Source organism: Geotrypetes seraphini, chromosome 3 (assembly GCF_902459505.1).
Source record: "Geotrypetes seraphini chromosome 3, aGeoSer1.1, whole genome shotgun sequence".
NCBI lineage: Eukaryota > Metazoa > Chordata > Amphibia > Gymnophiona > Dermophiidae > Geotrypetes > Geotrypetes seraphini.
The window spans coordinates 300,239,795-300,255,968 of NC_047086.1; the positions used below are offsets into that span (position 1 = coordinate 300,239,795).

Genomic DNA, 16,174 nt, shown 5'->3' on the forward strand with positions numbered 1-16,174 from the left:
TAAGGTGCGTTAGGGCCTTAACGCGTGGAATAGCGCATGCTAAATTGCCATGCATGCTAGACCTTAACGCCAGCATTGAGCTGGCGTTATTCTAGAAGCGTACCGCATGGTTTAGCGTGCGGTAATTTTGTGCATGCGCTAAAAATGCTAGCACACCTTAGTAAAAGGAGCCCTCAATCTTGCAAATTGCTTTTATAAAGTAATACTTAACTTAGATTTCCAAATTGCCGATTTGCCACCTTGCAGAATGTCCAGCACCCGACAGGGAATCCCTTTCTCGTAAAAGCTGCATCAGGGGGAAAATCTCCACTGTTTGTGGCTGCTGTCAAACCTCTGTGAACAGGTACCAGGTCCAAGCGCCAAATTGTATAGTTTTGAACTAAGAATCTGTTTTGAATTTTGTTTCGACTATTTTTTATTTTTTCTGGAACGCCTTTTCGGAAAGTTGTTTCTCTGACTCTCTGACGCAACAATTGTGAAACGTGGTCCAGGTCGGGACAGAGCTTTAAAAAACTACACAAGTTTTTATAAGTTTCACTTTTATATTTTGACACAAATAGGGTGTTTGTAAATATGTGGAGCAACAATTTTCACTTCCAAGGTTGTTCCTATGAGCACACTTTAAATATCGGATAATGTTTTTGAATTTAATGTTTATTGATAAGTCTGTGGGGTCATTATAGTTTTTCATCTATACAAAGATGGGCAATTTGTAAGATTGAAATTCTTTTCACAGATTATAGAACTGTTCCAGGTAGACATATACAAGTTTCCTGCCAACACTTTCTTTGTGAACTTAAAGTTGTCTACAGTCGAGTTTTTTCTGACCTATGATGGCATAGTTATCTCAATGATATTGACGGGCTGAAAACACTTTGTTGAGGGGTTTTTTTTCCACTTTGAATGCTAATTTCTGAAACACAAGTATAGGTGTATCTTGCATTATTTTCATAAGAAACAACAATATTAGCTTGATGTTCTGGTCACTGAAATCTGCTATCATTGTTGTCTTTCTAACTTCAGCAGCCTGTCTGCTGACATGTCAGTCTGTCTTACTAGTCTGATAAGAGGAACAACAGAATTTCCCATATTTCCCTACTGTTATATTCTTCCCCATCACGTTGAATTTCCAACTATAAAGCTTCTCCAGTACAGCTTGACAAAGATGGCAGGTAGGACTAACATTAATACATAGATAGTGTCGCCTATCACTTGTATAACCTACTCTGTCATCTTGTTCTATTTTCTACACTGGCATTAGAGTATCTAGTCTCTTTCAGAGCGCTGAACTGTTTATGTATCCCCTAATGGTCTGGGTCTCTCAGTGCTAGGGTTTTCAGTGGAGAGATTGAAGGTAAAAACTTCAGGAAGAAAGCACGGTCTTGTAAGTGTTATCCCCTCTGGGATTTAAGATCCTAGGTTGGGGGACAGATTGGTTGAGTGGTCATGACTCCCTGCATTGCTTGCTCTGATCATTCACTTATATTTCCACAAACACAGTTAAGGCCAATGTGTGTTCTGAAAATTTAGTAAAGTGTTAAGGTGGTCAAAGTAAAAATTTGTAAAGAAACACAAACAGGTAGGACAAGTCTTGAGTCAAATACAGTTCACTGATTTATTCAGCCTGGGGCTAGGAATTTCCTCTTATCCTTTCGTGAGCTGTCTTCCTCTTTCCTTTTACTTCTTCTCCGTGGATTTGGATTCCAGATATAAGCTGCAGGCATTCCTTTCCTGAACCATTAGCTTTCCTGGATCCAGCTCTGGTGGAACTCCTTGTAGTTTTGGTTACTAGGCTCAGGCATGGCTGCTGTCACTGTAGGTAATTGCTGGACCACCTTGTCTCAGCTTCCAGAGTTATCCACTTGAATCCTCATGTTCCTTCCAGGATCAGTGATAACCCCTTATTCTTCCTTTTCAGAGACCTCCCTTTGCCTCTGGCTTCTTAAGATCAGTGTTTACTGGGGGTGTCCTAGTCAAGCTGGTCAGAGCACTAGTAGCATGGGGAGGTGAAATGGCTTTGACCAGTGAAAGACAAAGAAAGTGCCTGGGTTTCTCTTTAAGTGTCTTCCCACCATTACTTCCCTAGTAAAGAGAGTCCTCCCAAGTTCTTGGAACTGCAAGTGTCATAAAAAGATCACAAAACAACACTTTTGTTGAGCCACTAGAGGTCTCTGTTTTCAAAACATAGCAGAGCCTTAGGAGTCTTTAGTCATACTCTGGGCAGTTCTATGCCAGTCTTTCTATATGCATGAAAGAAATTTGCATATAATAGAGGCAGTGTATTCAAATCATGTTTATGCATATTCATTGTGGATAGCCTGAAAACCTGACTGGCAAAGGGATACTCCAGGACCGAGTTGAGAAACACTGGTCTAGAGCAGGGGTGTCAAAGTCCCTCCTCGAGGGCCACAATCCAGTCGGGTTTTCAGGATTTCCCCAATGAATATGCATGAGATCTATTTGCATGCACTGCTTTCAATACATATTCATTGGTGAAATCCTGAAAACCCGACTGGATTGTGGCCCTCGAGGACCGACTTTGACACCTGTGGTCTAGAGGGTACCTATTCTATATGCATTTTTACTGTGTGCACCTATAATTTAGATACAAGCACTTACACCAGGCAAGGAACTGGTGTAAGTTCTAACACCTAAATGCTGATGATACATGCATAACTTAGAGCAGGGCTGCCCAAGTCCGGTCCTCGAGATCTACTGGCAGGCCAGGTTTTCAGGATATCCACAATGAATATGCATGAGAGAGAATTGCATACCAAGAAGGCAGTGCAGGCAGATCTCTCTCATGCATATTCATTGTGGATATCCTGAAAACCTGGCCTGCCAATAGATCTCGAGGACCGGACTTGGGCAGCCCTGACTTAGAGCATTCTTTGTTATGTGTATCAGAGAATACCTGCCTGCTTGTCCTGGGATAATATTTATATTTTCTTGGTTTGTTTAATTCTTTTATGTATAATTACTATTTGCATATGTCAGGGGTGTCCAATGTCGGTCCTCGAGGGCCGCAGTCCAGTCGGATTTTCAGGATTTCCCCAATGAATATACATGAGGTCTATTTGCATGCACTGCTTTCATTGTATGCTAATAGATCTCATGCATATTCATTGGGGAAATCCTGAAAACCCGACTGGATTGCGGCCCTCGAGGACCGACATTGGACACCCCTGGCATATGTACATGTGATCACTTAAAATTTGTATATGTGATTTTTATGTAGACCTGATGAAGGCAGAGACGCTGAAACACGGCCCATGTCGGGTCCATCATTAAAGTACAATTGCCCGGAACTTCAAGGCCCTTTTGCTCTTTTGTGTTCCTGCTCATACTCCACCCAGACTCCAAGTATTTGAACATTCATCTGCCAAATATGCACTATAGACTAATTCTATAAATGGTGCCTACAGAATTGGCATCATTAAAAATAGCACTTAGCGCTATTCTATAAACTATGCCTAAAGTTAGCCATGGTTTATCGAACACGTGAAGTGGCCATCCCCATGGCTAAGATTAGGCATGAACATTTATGCCAACTAAAATTTGGTGTAAATGCCCACACCGCAGGTGTATTCTATAACAATGTGCATAATTTTTAAGAGATGAACAACAGAAGAACAAGTGGGGAGTGGGATAGACCACATCAACCTTGGGGTAGACAATCTTTATTTATATAAATCAATTCACAATAATAATACTACACATCAATTCACATTAAAATCAATGACCCGACACAGTCTGTGTTTCGGCCTCTGAATGGAGGCCTGCTTCAAGGGTGTGGTATACAGTATAAGTCTGCTCACTAGATGTCACTCCAATGCTGGGAATACACTTAAAAATAGAAGCATCAGCACAAGCTTTAGCACAAACTTTAGGAAGCCGATGCTGAAGAAATAGGACTCTTAAAGCAGTCACAAAACCTGTGTCAGGTCATTGATAACATCATTCCAAACCAGGACTTGTTTATGTGGATTTCAATGTGAATTGATGTGAAGTATTATTATTGTGAATTTATTTATATAAATATTGTCTTCTTCAAGGTTAATGTGGTCTATCCCACTCCCCACTTGTTTTTCTGTTGTTTGACTCTACTTGAGATTTTTATTTCCTATTTTTTGTTCTGTAATTTTTAGAGATGCCCTTGACCCCACCCATGCCCCTCCCATGGTCACACCTCTTCTTGAGATCTACACATTATAAAAGGTTGTGTGCTTAAATTTAATTAGTGCAATTAGTGCTGATAATTGCTTGTTGTGGTCCATTATCAGGGCCAATTGACTTATTAAACATGTTGCACGTGCATCTTTAGTCACCATATATAGAATCCAGGGGTGGTGTGATATGCGTATATTAACAGAATACTGAGTAGGTGGAATTTGTGCATTTGTGCACATAGAGGGGCATAATCGAAAGGAACGTCTAAGTCCATTTCATCTAAGTCGCAAGTCGTCCAAAGTAAAAAATAGCTTAGGACACATTTTCAAAAAATACGTCCAAATTTTTTTCCCTTACGAAAATCATCTAAGTATACATTCTGCCGATCTGATCGTCCAAGCCGCTAAATCATCCATCTTTATACCACATTTTCATCCAACTTTTCATCCAAGTCAAAAACGCCTAGAACAAGCCCTGTTGATATGGGAGGGGTCTGCAAAGTGATGGACTGAACACCCAGACATGGCACCTAAATAGTGGGGTACCTTACAGGGCACAAAAAGGATGCCATGTCATCATCTCACTACAGCTCCCTTATAGGTCACGGTGAGCCCCCAAACCACCTCCAGAATCCCCTAGACCTACTTATCTACCACACTAGTAGCCCTTATGGCTTCAGGAGCCACTTATATGCCAGTTCAAAAGGGTTTTAGGGGTGTATAGGGGAGTGCACATGTTTCAGTAACAATGTAGTGATTACAGGGGCTTATGGGCATGGGGCCTCCTCTCCATGGGTCCCTAACCCACCCCCAAGATGACTTAAGACGTCTCTGTGCAGGACGACTAGGCTTTCCTATGCCAGGCTGCCAAGTGATGATGTTCTGGAGGCTGAATTCTAAAGGTGTGATTACAATTTTTATGGGGTTGGGGGGGGGAGGTCGGTGATCACTGGGGTAGTGTGTGTAGGTCTGTATTATGTGTTTGCAGTGCTTATCTGGTGACTTTAGGTGGTTTTTTTTGTGACCTAGACCATGTTTTAAATGGTCTAAGTCACAACATCCAAGATCCGTCGATCCTAGTCTGTATAACTTTCGGTTATACATGCAGTACAACTAAGTATAAGCCTGCCCATATCCCACCCTCGACATTCCTCCTGACATGCCCCGTTTAGCTATGGTCATTCAGCGGCACTATGAAGGCCTAGGTCATTTAGAAATACATCCAAAACCCGGTTTGATTATCAGCACTTGGATGTCTTTCGTTTATGATCGTCCAAGTGCCAACTTAGACCGGTTTTTGGACATTTTTCTCTTTCGATTATGAGCCCCATACTGTATATACATTTATGTATCATTATTATAATCATTTATTTATTTAAGGTATTTATATACTGCCCCTCAAAGTTATCTAAGCGGTTTACAATCATGTACTCAAGCATTTTCCCCTATATGCATATTCAAGGTAATATATAGAAACTAGTCTTATAGCCTGTTACATTAACGGGTGCTAGAATATATGTGTGTGTGTCTGTCTTTATTTCTTTTTCTATCTCTCTCTCTCTCCTTAGCCGCTTTCTGTATTTCTGTCTTTCTTCCTTTCTGTCTTTTTTTTTTCCTTGGCTGTCCACCACCACCCCTTTCCTGCTCCCCCTGTCCATTCTCCCTTCCTTTTACTTCCCCTGTGTCCACCACCACCCCTTCACTGCTCCCCTTATCCAGCAGCAGCCCTTCTCCCTTTGACCCTGTCCATGATCACCTCTTTCCTGCTCCCCCTGTCCAGCAGTAGGCCTCTCTTCCTTTTTCTGCCCCCCCCCGTCCATCAGCACCTCTTCCCCTGTCCATCCCTGCTCCCCCTGTCCAGCAGTACACCTCCCTTTGTTTTTCTGCCCCCCCCCCGTCCATCACCACCTCTTCCCCTGTCCATCTCTGTCCCCCCCTATAATCAGGCCCACCATTAATCTACAGGGTCTTGGCCAGGAGAGGGATGAAACGCATGCACGTGTACCTGTTGCCAGCTCTGCAGCTTTACCAACCTGCAACCCAGACACAAACACTTCCACCAAGCCCCACACTCCATTCTGTTCTGCAGCCATGAAGGAGAGGGGCAGGGGCAGGGACAGGGGGGAGGAGTCACGGCTTGGAGGCGTACAGAAAAGCGCATCAGCAAAGGTACAGTCCACAGCCGGCGAGGTCGTATGTTGGGGTGAAGCGTGCTCTGCGCTTGCACCTCTCAACGGAAGTTTTTTGCTGAAGGACAAAGTTTATTTTTTATTTCAAAGCCACCAGTGCGGCTCCTCTCTCAAGCCGCACCTGCGTCGGAGAAGGCTTCCGATGCAGGCAGGGATCGAGAGAGGAGCCGCCGCGGCGGCTTTGAACTAAGAAATAAACTTTGTCCGTATCGAGGCTGAGGGAGAGTGGCGCGAGGTGGAGAGTAGGGGGGCCCGATGCCTTGTGCGCTTTCTGCGCTCCCACCGGCTTCTTAGCTCTTTTCGGCGTCTACCCTCCGCCGGCAGCCCTCCTCCGGGCAGCTGCCACTCTGCGCGTCCTGGAGTTCTACGAAGTAAGCGCGCATGCACACTCTCGCCGGCCACATCCCGACAGATCAGATCTCAGGGAACACGCGGCATGAGTGCGCATGTGCGCTTAGCATTTTATTATTATAGATAAAACAAAAACATAAAAGAAAAAAATATACCTTTTTTATTGGACTAACTTAGGGCTCCTTTTACTAAAGTACGCTAGCGTTTTTAGCGTGCGCTGCATTGCCGGATGCACTAACCCCATTCTATGCGCCAAGAACTAACACTAGCTCGATGTTGCTAGCGTCTAGCACGCGCTAAAACCACTAGTGCAGCTTAGTAAAAGGAGCCCTTCATGTAGTTTATAATTAGTTTTTGAAGGTAACTCCTTCTTCTTCAGATCAAAAATAAGCAAATGTTAATAAAATCAGTATATATAAGGGAAACATGAAAGCATTTCAGTGGTAGTTGGAGACAAAGAGGTGACAAAACAATTTGAGTTTCTTTGCAGTGGGTATCAAAGCCAAGGTCTTTGGCCTAGATCAGGGGTAGGGAACTCTGGTCCTCGAGAGCCATATTCCAGTCGGATTTTCAGAATTTCCCCAATGAATATGCATTGAAAGCAGTACATTCAAATGCATATTCATTGGGGAAATCCTGAAAACCTGACTGGAATATGGCTATCGAGGACCGGAGTTCCCTACCCCTGGCCTAGATGCACTAAAGAGGATTGGAAAGACCGTATAGGTCTCTCCGATCTGAATTTTTGGGCTGATTCAAAAAGAGCTATTGATGCACTAAAATGTTTGCATGCAAATGATTCATGAGGATGTCCGTTGTAATCCCTGACTCAGCCTTCGACTGAGCACTATGACAGCGACTCTCACGCATGCGCAGAGCTGGTAAGGAAAGCTCGAACAGCTGAGAGGTGGGGAACACCTTGAAAGCAGCCTCCTGCCACTCAGCTGTTCAGGGCAGGACAACCTCTTTTTTTTAATGGGCACAGATGCTGTGTATGTTATACACACACAATATTTGCCCCATTTAAGAAAAAAAGAAAAAGCACCCCCCTCTCCACTGATGACAGCCCTCCCCATGAGCCGCCACCATGAAATGATACCTCCCCCACTGCAACAGTGAAAATGGCAGGAGGAATGCCCACTTCCTCCTGCTGTGTCAACCTTACCCGCCCGCAAAATAAAATTGGCAGGCGGAATGCCCACTTCCTCCTGTCATGCTCACCTTTTTTTGGTGCATTGGGAAGCCATATTAGAGCATCAATCACTCTATTAGTTTACATGGCATTTCAATATTAATGAGCTTATTTGCATGGTTGGATCGGTGAATGAGCGAATGTGCAGAAAACCAGGTGGTGAGCCATTTTCTGCATCAGATAGGAGATAGGTGTCAAAGCAGTTTCAATTTCTTTATAGTGGGAAAGAAAGACAAGGTCCTTGTTAAGTCCTGTCTGGTGGGTATCAAAATATTTTATTATTTTGATTTCAAAAGTCTTACATTCTTGGATTGTCTTGAAATTTCCTTTCAGTATTCTCATCATAAAATCATTGGGGCAGTGGTCAGTTATTCCAAAGTGCTGTCCAACACTTTAGTTGGCATTGTTATTTTTAATACGATATCTGTGAAATTTAATCCTGGTCTTTAGCATCTGACCTGTTTCACCAATGTAGCACCCTTCTTTGCACTGACTGGAAGATGAGCATGTGAAGGACCCCCATATGCTGAATGTTTTTCCCATATGAGTGACCATGGGATCCTTTGAAATGTGCTCACAGTTTGCAGCTTGCCACACTGCAAGGATGTGTGTCAATCTCTTCTTTCAGAGTTTATGTAGGGACTTTGTTTCTCACCAGTTTCTGTTTTAGATTAGGTGGCTGAGAGAAGACCAGCACATGTGCACTGCAGCTGGGAATATTTCTTTTAGTAATTCATCTTCTTGGAGTGGTGGTTTGTAGATCTCATAATTTTTCTTCGTTTTTCCAGCTCTGGATTGTATGTCACTACCAACGGGGTCCTTTCCGTTGTTTTCTTGTCCTTGTGGTGCAATAGGTTTTCTCTGGGTGTTTTAAAGGATGAGGCGATATTCTTGGAGATTATGTTAGGGTTGTATCCTTTTTGTATGAAGGATTCAGTCAAGCTTTCTAGGTGTTTATCTCTGTCTCTTGGGTCAGAACAGATACGGTGGTATCGTGTGGTGTGGCTGTGCATAATGGATCTTTTTATATGTGAGGAGTGAAAACTGGAGTTGTGGAGATAGCTGCATCTGTCTGCAGGTTTCCTATATATAGATGTTTGAATGTAACATTGTTGATAGATTGTGGTGTCTAGAAAATTGACTTTTTCTGGGGAATAGTCAATTTTGAATTTGATTGTAGGGTGGTATGAACTGAAAGAGTTGTAAAATTGTTTGAGTCTCTTCTCCCTCAGTCCAAATCATAAAAACATCATCAATATACCGGTAGTATTTCAGGGGCTTTGTCTGATATGTATTTAGAAATGTCTCCTCTAGTTCCGCCATGAAGGGATTTGCTTGCATAGTGTGGTGCCATCCTGGTGCCCAAGATTTGCAGATATATGTCATTGTTAAAGCAGAAATAGCTGTGAGTTAGGATGAATTTGATCAATGCTGTAATATTTTCCAGAAAGTGTTGGCGGTCCAGGGTAGATGTTTTAGGAATTTTTCACATGCAGCAATGCCATCTGCATGGGGGATGTTGCTGTGTAGTGATTCACTGAAGAGAAAGCCCAAAAAGGCCTCAACGACAACAGAAGCACGGCATGTGACCATTAGCATTGGTTTGGACATCAGGTTTTGGCTATGCTCATTTCAAACATTTACCCGCGCTTAATGCACTTTTCATGCAATAGAGAAATCATCCTTCGAGACTCTTGACAAAGGTATTGATTCCGAAACATTGACAGTGTCAAGTCTTCGCAGTGCTACTACCAATAAAGTGTACTTTGAACTGTATATCTGTGGCTGAATTATTGACATCTTATCCTCGTGACGCCTCCATTGTGCTGTGTAGTGATTCTACATCCATTTTGACTAGACGTGTGCTGGATGGTAGCTGCTCAGTATTATTTAATTTGTTCAGGAAGTCTGTGGTGTCTTGTGTGAAGCTCTTTGTCTTTTGCACAAAAGGTTTAAGAATCTCCTCTATAAATCCAGATAGTTCTTCTGTGAGTGTGCCAATACCAGATATGATCGGTCTGCCAGGATGGTTAGATATGTGTTTCTTTAATTGGGCTCTACTTGCTTAGAAAGTGTTTTGATGAGATTTTTTTTAGCTGTTTAGTATACACTTCTCCCTCCATATTCACGGTTTGAGCATTTGCTCCTCCTCCCAATTACGTCAGGTTGCATAGAGAAATCGCTGATTTCCAGCATTTTCTTCACCGTGTTTTGCTTCTCCTTCAGGATCAGGCCAGGTCTCCCACCATGTTATTCATGGTTTCACCATATTCACGATGGTTTTTAATAGAAAACAGTGAATAACATATGAAAAAGTTATTTGCGGTTTTTCTGTATTTGCGGGTCTGTTAATCCCCTATCACAGCAAATACGGAGGGAGAAGTGTAATCTTTTGTGGGATCTTCAGTCAGTTTCTTACAGTTCCCCCCTCCCTGTTTTATAAAACCGTGCAAAAGGTTCTTAGCGCCGGCTGGCGCTCTGAATGCTCTGTGCTGCTCAGACGCTCATAGGAACTCTATGACCGCCAGAGCAATGCATTCAGCGTGCTGGCCACCACTAAAAACCTTTTGTGCGGTTTTGTATAAGGTGGTGGGGGGGGGGAGAGTATGTATTATCTGAGAGTTGTCTGCGTCCTTCTCCAATGTAATTTTGTGTGTCCATAATTAATACAGAGCCTCCTTTGTCTGCAGATTTGATGATAATGTATTGATTATTTTGTAAGCTCTTTATGGCAGATTGTTCTGTTGGGAAAAGGTTATACAGGGTTTTCTTTGTTTGCTGGAAAGTTGTGATTTACCCTGTGTCTGAAACTTTCTATGTAGTTGTCCAGTTTTGTATTTTGTCCATCCAGTTTAAAATTGTATTCCTGTCTGTTGGGAATCTCTTTATTGTGGAAATGTACTTTTAACCCTTTAATTGGCAGATGGTGAAAACGGCTGCTTTATGTAACTTGATGTTGAACGAGAGCAACAGTACCAAGTAACAGGCATTTGGAGATGCAGATCTCCCATAAGAGCCATAGGAAACACATGTTGCTTCTGAGCAACAATGCCACATAAAGGGTTAAGCAGAATTTCCTGAAAAAATTCTTCAAGATCTGAGTATAGTTGGATTGTATCTATTTTGCTGGTAGGGCAGAAAGAGAGTTTTTTCAACTTACAAAGGTCTCCTGTTGCAATAATTGGTAGTTGGACAAATTTATAATCTCCATTTGATTTGCACTTCCATGGGTCAGTGGGAGTTTGCCTATTTTGAGTCTTTTGGTTTGCCTGGTCACCTTATCTTTTGAATTTTGACTTTCACATTTCTCAGGTGGGTTGGGAGGTATGTCCAAGTGGTTCAGGTCTGTTCCATCAGGCGTTGCGCCTCCAGTGTTCTGGGATGGGATTCTGTTCTCCGAGTGATTCTGTAGGAGGGAGGTGAGCTTTTTGTCTCTTTTTGTGGATAGCAATGAATTGTTTCTTTGCTTAGATGGCTCTTGAGGTTGGGATTTAGCTCCTCTGTGTTCCTTATGAATTCTTCTCTCTGTTTTTTATCATTTCCTTTTTCTTTCAGAGTTGATTTATAAATTCATTTCTTAGTTTCTGACTGGTGCATTTGCAGAGTTTTTTCTGCATAGTCAGAATTATAAGCAGTTGCCAAAGGATTTTCGATTTTGAGTCCTTTGGAGATGATGTCCTTCTTCTTGCAGATTGTCAGAAAATAAAGGTAACTGTTCAGTTTGGTTTCTTTTTCAAAAAGTTTGCTCATTTGCCTTTTCATGTGTATTCAGTATTGGGCATCTTGTGAATTTTTTTCCCCCTAAGCATTGGTTGGGAAGGACTGAAGGGCTTAGAGGCATCATTGTCACTAACTGAGAAGAATCACAGAAAGAGCAGATGGCAACCCCAGTTGCAGAGCAGGAGAGCTTGGGCACAGTCAAAGGGACTGGTGGGGAATTTTGCACTATGAACTAGGAGTGCTGCATAATTAGAGTTACAATTTTTAGGGCCGCAAATTCCGGACACATGGCCCCACCCTGTTCTACCCGAGCCCCATCCAGTTCCGCCTTTGGCTCTGCCCTGTTCTGCCTCAGCCTCTCTCCAGTTCAGCCTCCAGCCCTACCCCCACAAAATCTCCTATCTTCTTCCCCGACAAGCTCCGGCCGCGCCTGGAGGGCCTGGTGTATGCATGGATGTGTGTGACGTCATCCGCGCATGCTCAGATGCTCTCCAGATATGGCTGGAGCTCATTGGGGCTTTTCAAAACCCAGACAAACTACCTGGTTTTGGAAAGTCCGTCCAGGATCCTGGACAGTCCTCTAAAAGGAGGATCTGTCTGGGTTTTCCCAGACATCTGATAACCCTATGCATAAAGTAATTTAAAAATTGATATAAGCCAATTGTGTTTAAAACTGATTTCAACTTGTATTGCAGACGCTAAGAGGTGCTCTTCAGGGCTTTTTTTAAAAAAACAAACTGCAATAATGGCCTTAGTTTGGGTCAGTTCCATGCACTAAGGTCACTTTTTGCATAGGGGTAAAATGGTTGATTTTTCTATTTTCTGCATTAATGTCCATGCGCTAATTTACCCCAGTAGCATGCAGCCACTGCAGGCAGTATGGCCCAGATTCTCTATATGGCGCCCTATAGAGAATTGCGCCTCTGCAAAAGATAGGCACCAGAAATGTAGTCCAAGGTTTTTCAGGCCTACATTTCCGGCACCTATCTATGCCTGAATCACGCCTACGTAGGCAATTTACGACACCTGCCATGTCTGGCGTTGGCTACGCCCATAGTGGCATTCAATGTCATAAAGCACTTGCTTAGGCGTGATTCCAGTGCCTTTTATTTAGGTGCCAGTAGACGCTTTAATTTTACTGGTTTTCGCCATTTTAAAAGGCGTTTCTCAATTAACTTAGGCATTTGCTGGCGTCTAAGGTTCGTTGCCGTTTATAGAATATCCCCCTAAGGGCTCATGCACTAACCACGCATTAAACAGTTGGCATGCAGCTGTGTAGCTGCTGTGTTAGCATAGAGCACACCACTCTCTACCCCCAGACCTGCACCCAGCACTAAAAAATACATTTATTTAGCACGTGGACAACACACGCCAGTCCTAAAATTACTGCAGGATGCCTGAGCATGCCCCACAGTACGGCATTTTTAGCTGCGGTAAGAACTTGTCAGTGCTTACTGCACCTTAATAAAAGGAACCCCTCGTGATTATGGTATTATCAGGAGACACCATACAGTGGTGCCTCGCATAACGGCCGCCTCGCACAGCGGACGCTGCGCACAACGAACTTTATGTCGTGATCCGTATAACGTACTTCGTTTCACACAACGAAGTCGCCCGAGCTGCATCCTTCCGGGGTTCCTGCGGGGTTGGATCGCAGCGGGGTTGGTCGAGGGTAGTCTCCTTCTCCTTACCTGCCCTGTCGCAGCACACAGCCGAACGGAAATCTTCCCGATGTCAGCGCTGACGTTGGAGGGAGGGCTTAAGCAAAGCCCTCCCTTCCTCCGACGTCAGCGCTGACATCAGGAAGACTTCCGGTCGGCTGTGTGCGGCTGCGGCAGGGCAGGTAGGAAGAAGGCAATGGCGAACGAAAGAGGGGGGAGGGGGCGGTCCGCCCCGAAGAATGTGCACAGCTGGTCAGGTCCCCCGATCGACCGACAACAGGCCCGGCCGACAAACCTCCCTGCCCTGTAGCCGCGAATCTAAATTACCTCTTACAGCAGCTTCAATAATCCAGCTGCTGTAAGAAGGTAATTTAGATTCGCGGCTACAGGACAGGGAGATTTGTCCGACCGGGCCTGTTCTGTTGTCGGTCGGGTGCAAAAGCGCCACAAAGGTGGAGGCAGGGAGGGAGGAAAGGTGGAGTGGAGAAGAAAAGACGCTTAAGGGGGGAGAAGGCCGCTGAAAGCACATGTTGGAGCAGGGGATGAGAGGGAGGGAGAGAAGGGGAAATATTGGACAAGGGCAGAAGGGATGCTAAATCATAGGGTGACAGGCAGAGAGAACAACAGGAAAAAGAGTGGAAGCAATCTTGAACCCTGAGGGTGAGGGCAGAGAGAGGTGGTGAGATGATTGATCATGGGGAGAGGGACAAAAGGGAATAGAGATGGGATAGGAAGATAGTGGAAGTAAAAGGACAGGGAGATGTATGTTTTTAGATGTATCTAAATAAAAATAATAACAAAAAATTTATCTTTTTTATGTCATCTTAGCATATTTTATGCTGCAGAACGAATTATTTTTTTTTACATGTATTCCTATGGGAAAACGCGTTTCACATAACGAACGTTTCACATAACAAACTTGCTCCTGGAACCAATTAAGTTCGTTGTGTGAGGCACCACTGTATTTGTAAATAAATCATGCTTTTCCCAAATTCAAATCAAAGTCTATTTTCTGGTAGTTTTTAATGCGCAGCGAGTTCTGTAATTGTGTCTTCAGAGTATGAACAAGCTATAGAACATAGATTGATCTTTGCTTTCACCTTTTTGCTCCCGTCAGCGATTTTTACCTCATCAGGCTGGTGAAAGAAACATGTCACACCATGTGAAATATAGCAATTACCTTTTACCAAAATCCAACAAAAGGAAGATCAGTCAAAGCATTATTTTAGAATATTCCACAACAAAAGAGGGAGTTACAGAAATCTGTATTCCTGAAAAAGAAAAAGAAAACCTTGAAATACTGCTGTTACCTAATGATACAAACATTTACTATTTGTACATTTGCTTTCTAACAAGAGGTAGACAGAATGATTTCAGCACGTTGATACAGCAACACAAATGCAAATACGTAAAATTATCCTCATTATGATTTTTCATTTGAATCTTAAACGCTGACCGTGAGATACTGAAGAATGTGGACTGAGCATGTTTCCAAACTGATGCACCCTTTAATGTCCAACAAGTGTTTTGTGCCATAGTTGATGAAGCAAATGTATGAGGGCCTTTCTGAAGGTGGTGTGCTGGTTTTAAAGGCTAAGGGTTGGGGTGGGGTTTTTTTTTCTGTTATTGTTGTTTGTTTGCAAACAGCTGACCAGCATCCTTAGTTCTGAGGAATTCTCAATGGAACATCTCCTTGTTGATCCACATCAGACTACGGGTCTCGTTGGGCTTGCATTCATACTCAATGCTGCTGAAACTGTTCCCCCACTGGCAGTGGTCGCGCTTGTGGTAATTGTAGAACTTTACCTGCCAGACCGTTTCGAAACTGCCAATGTCATTGAACTGTGAGTGAAAAAAAAAAAAATATTAAAAGCATGTAAATAAAACAAATGCTACTAAAAATGTGATTTTTCTTTTTTGTATTTATTAGACTTACCCCCCCCCCCTTTTACTAAACCGGGATAGCGGTTATTAGCGCAGGGAGCTGCGCTGAATGCTCCACGCTGCTCTCGATGCCAATAGGAACTCTATGAGTGTCGGGAGCAGCGTGAAGCATTCCGTGTGGCTCCGTGCGCTAATAACCACTATCGCGGTTTATTAAAAAGGGGGGTTAGATATTTATCTTGTCCAAACATAAGCCTCAGTGCTGATTATAAATCAACATCCACAAGTGAAGCATGAAACAAATAACAAACACCCCTTCCCAAAATACATTGTAAAAAAAAAATTCTAAAACCATTTTATCCATAACAGCCCAATTCTTCCATTCCATAACTTATTATTTTCATCCCCAAATTTGAATAATGTAGAGAAAAAGGCCATTTTTGAAACAGCAAAACTTTTTTCTTTCTTTTAATGACCATTTCAAGATATGGTCACCTTTAGTGCATCTATCTTTTTTTTTTTTTTACCTTTTTTGGAAAATATATGTCGAAAAGAAAAATGTATAAAACAAGCCATTGAAACATAAGAGGAGAGTAGACATCCCAGCAGACCAGTGGGCATCCTAGGGGGCACTGCAATGAACGTTACATATAAAGACCCAGGTACACATCTCATCATAACCCCCTGATAGTGTATGGTGAGCCCTCTAAAACCTACCCATAACCTACTGAACCCAATTATATACCACATCAACTGCCCTTAAGAATAGATATTCAATGCCAATGCCACATCCAAGCTCAGACATTGAATATTCAAGTCAGCTGCCAACCCAGAAGTTATTGGCTGACATTCAGTTCTAGCGCCCGCACTAACTTTCATTGTCAACAGATGTTGAGTTAATCACTGAGGCTGTAAAACACCGACTATTAATACGGGGGTCATTACCTCCTATACCACAGTGGGTTTTGAGAATCTTCCCCTCAATGCCATACAGAGATCAATTGGCAG

The 16,174-nt window shown here is 43.0% G+C and overlaps 1 protein-coding gene across 1 annotated transcript in view; it reads right to left on the reverse strand.

Moving 5' to 3' along the window:
- Positions 1 to 14,445: 14,445 nt before the first annotated feature.
- Positions 14,446 to 16,174, reverse strand: part of CNRIP1 (cannabinoid receptor interacting protein 1) — a 27,300-nt gene continuing 25,571 nt past the window's right edge. The window contains exon 3 of the mRNA XM_033935551.1: positions 14,446 to 15,124. Within this exon, the coding sequence (XP_033791442.1) occupies positions 14,960 to 15,124 (165 nt within the window). The 3' untranslated portion in view covers positions 14,446 to 14,959. The remainder of the gene's footprint in view (positions 15,125 to 16,174) is intronic.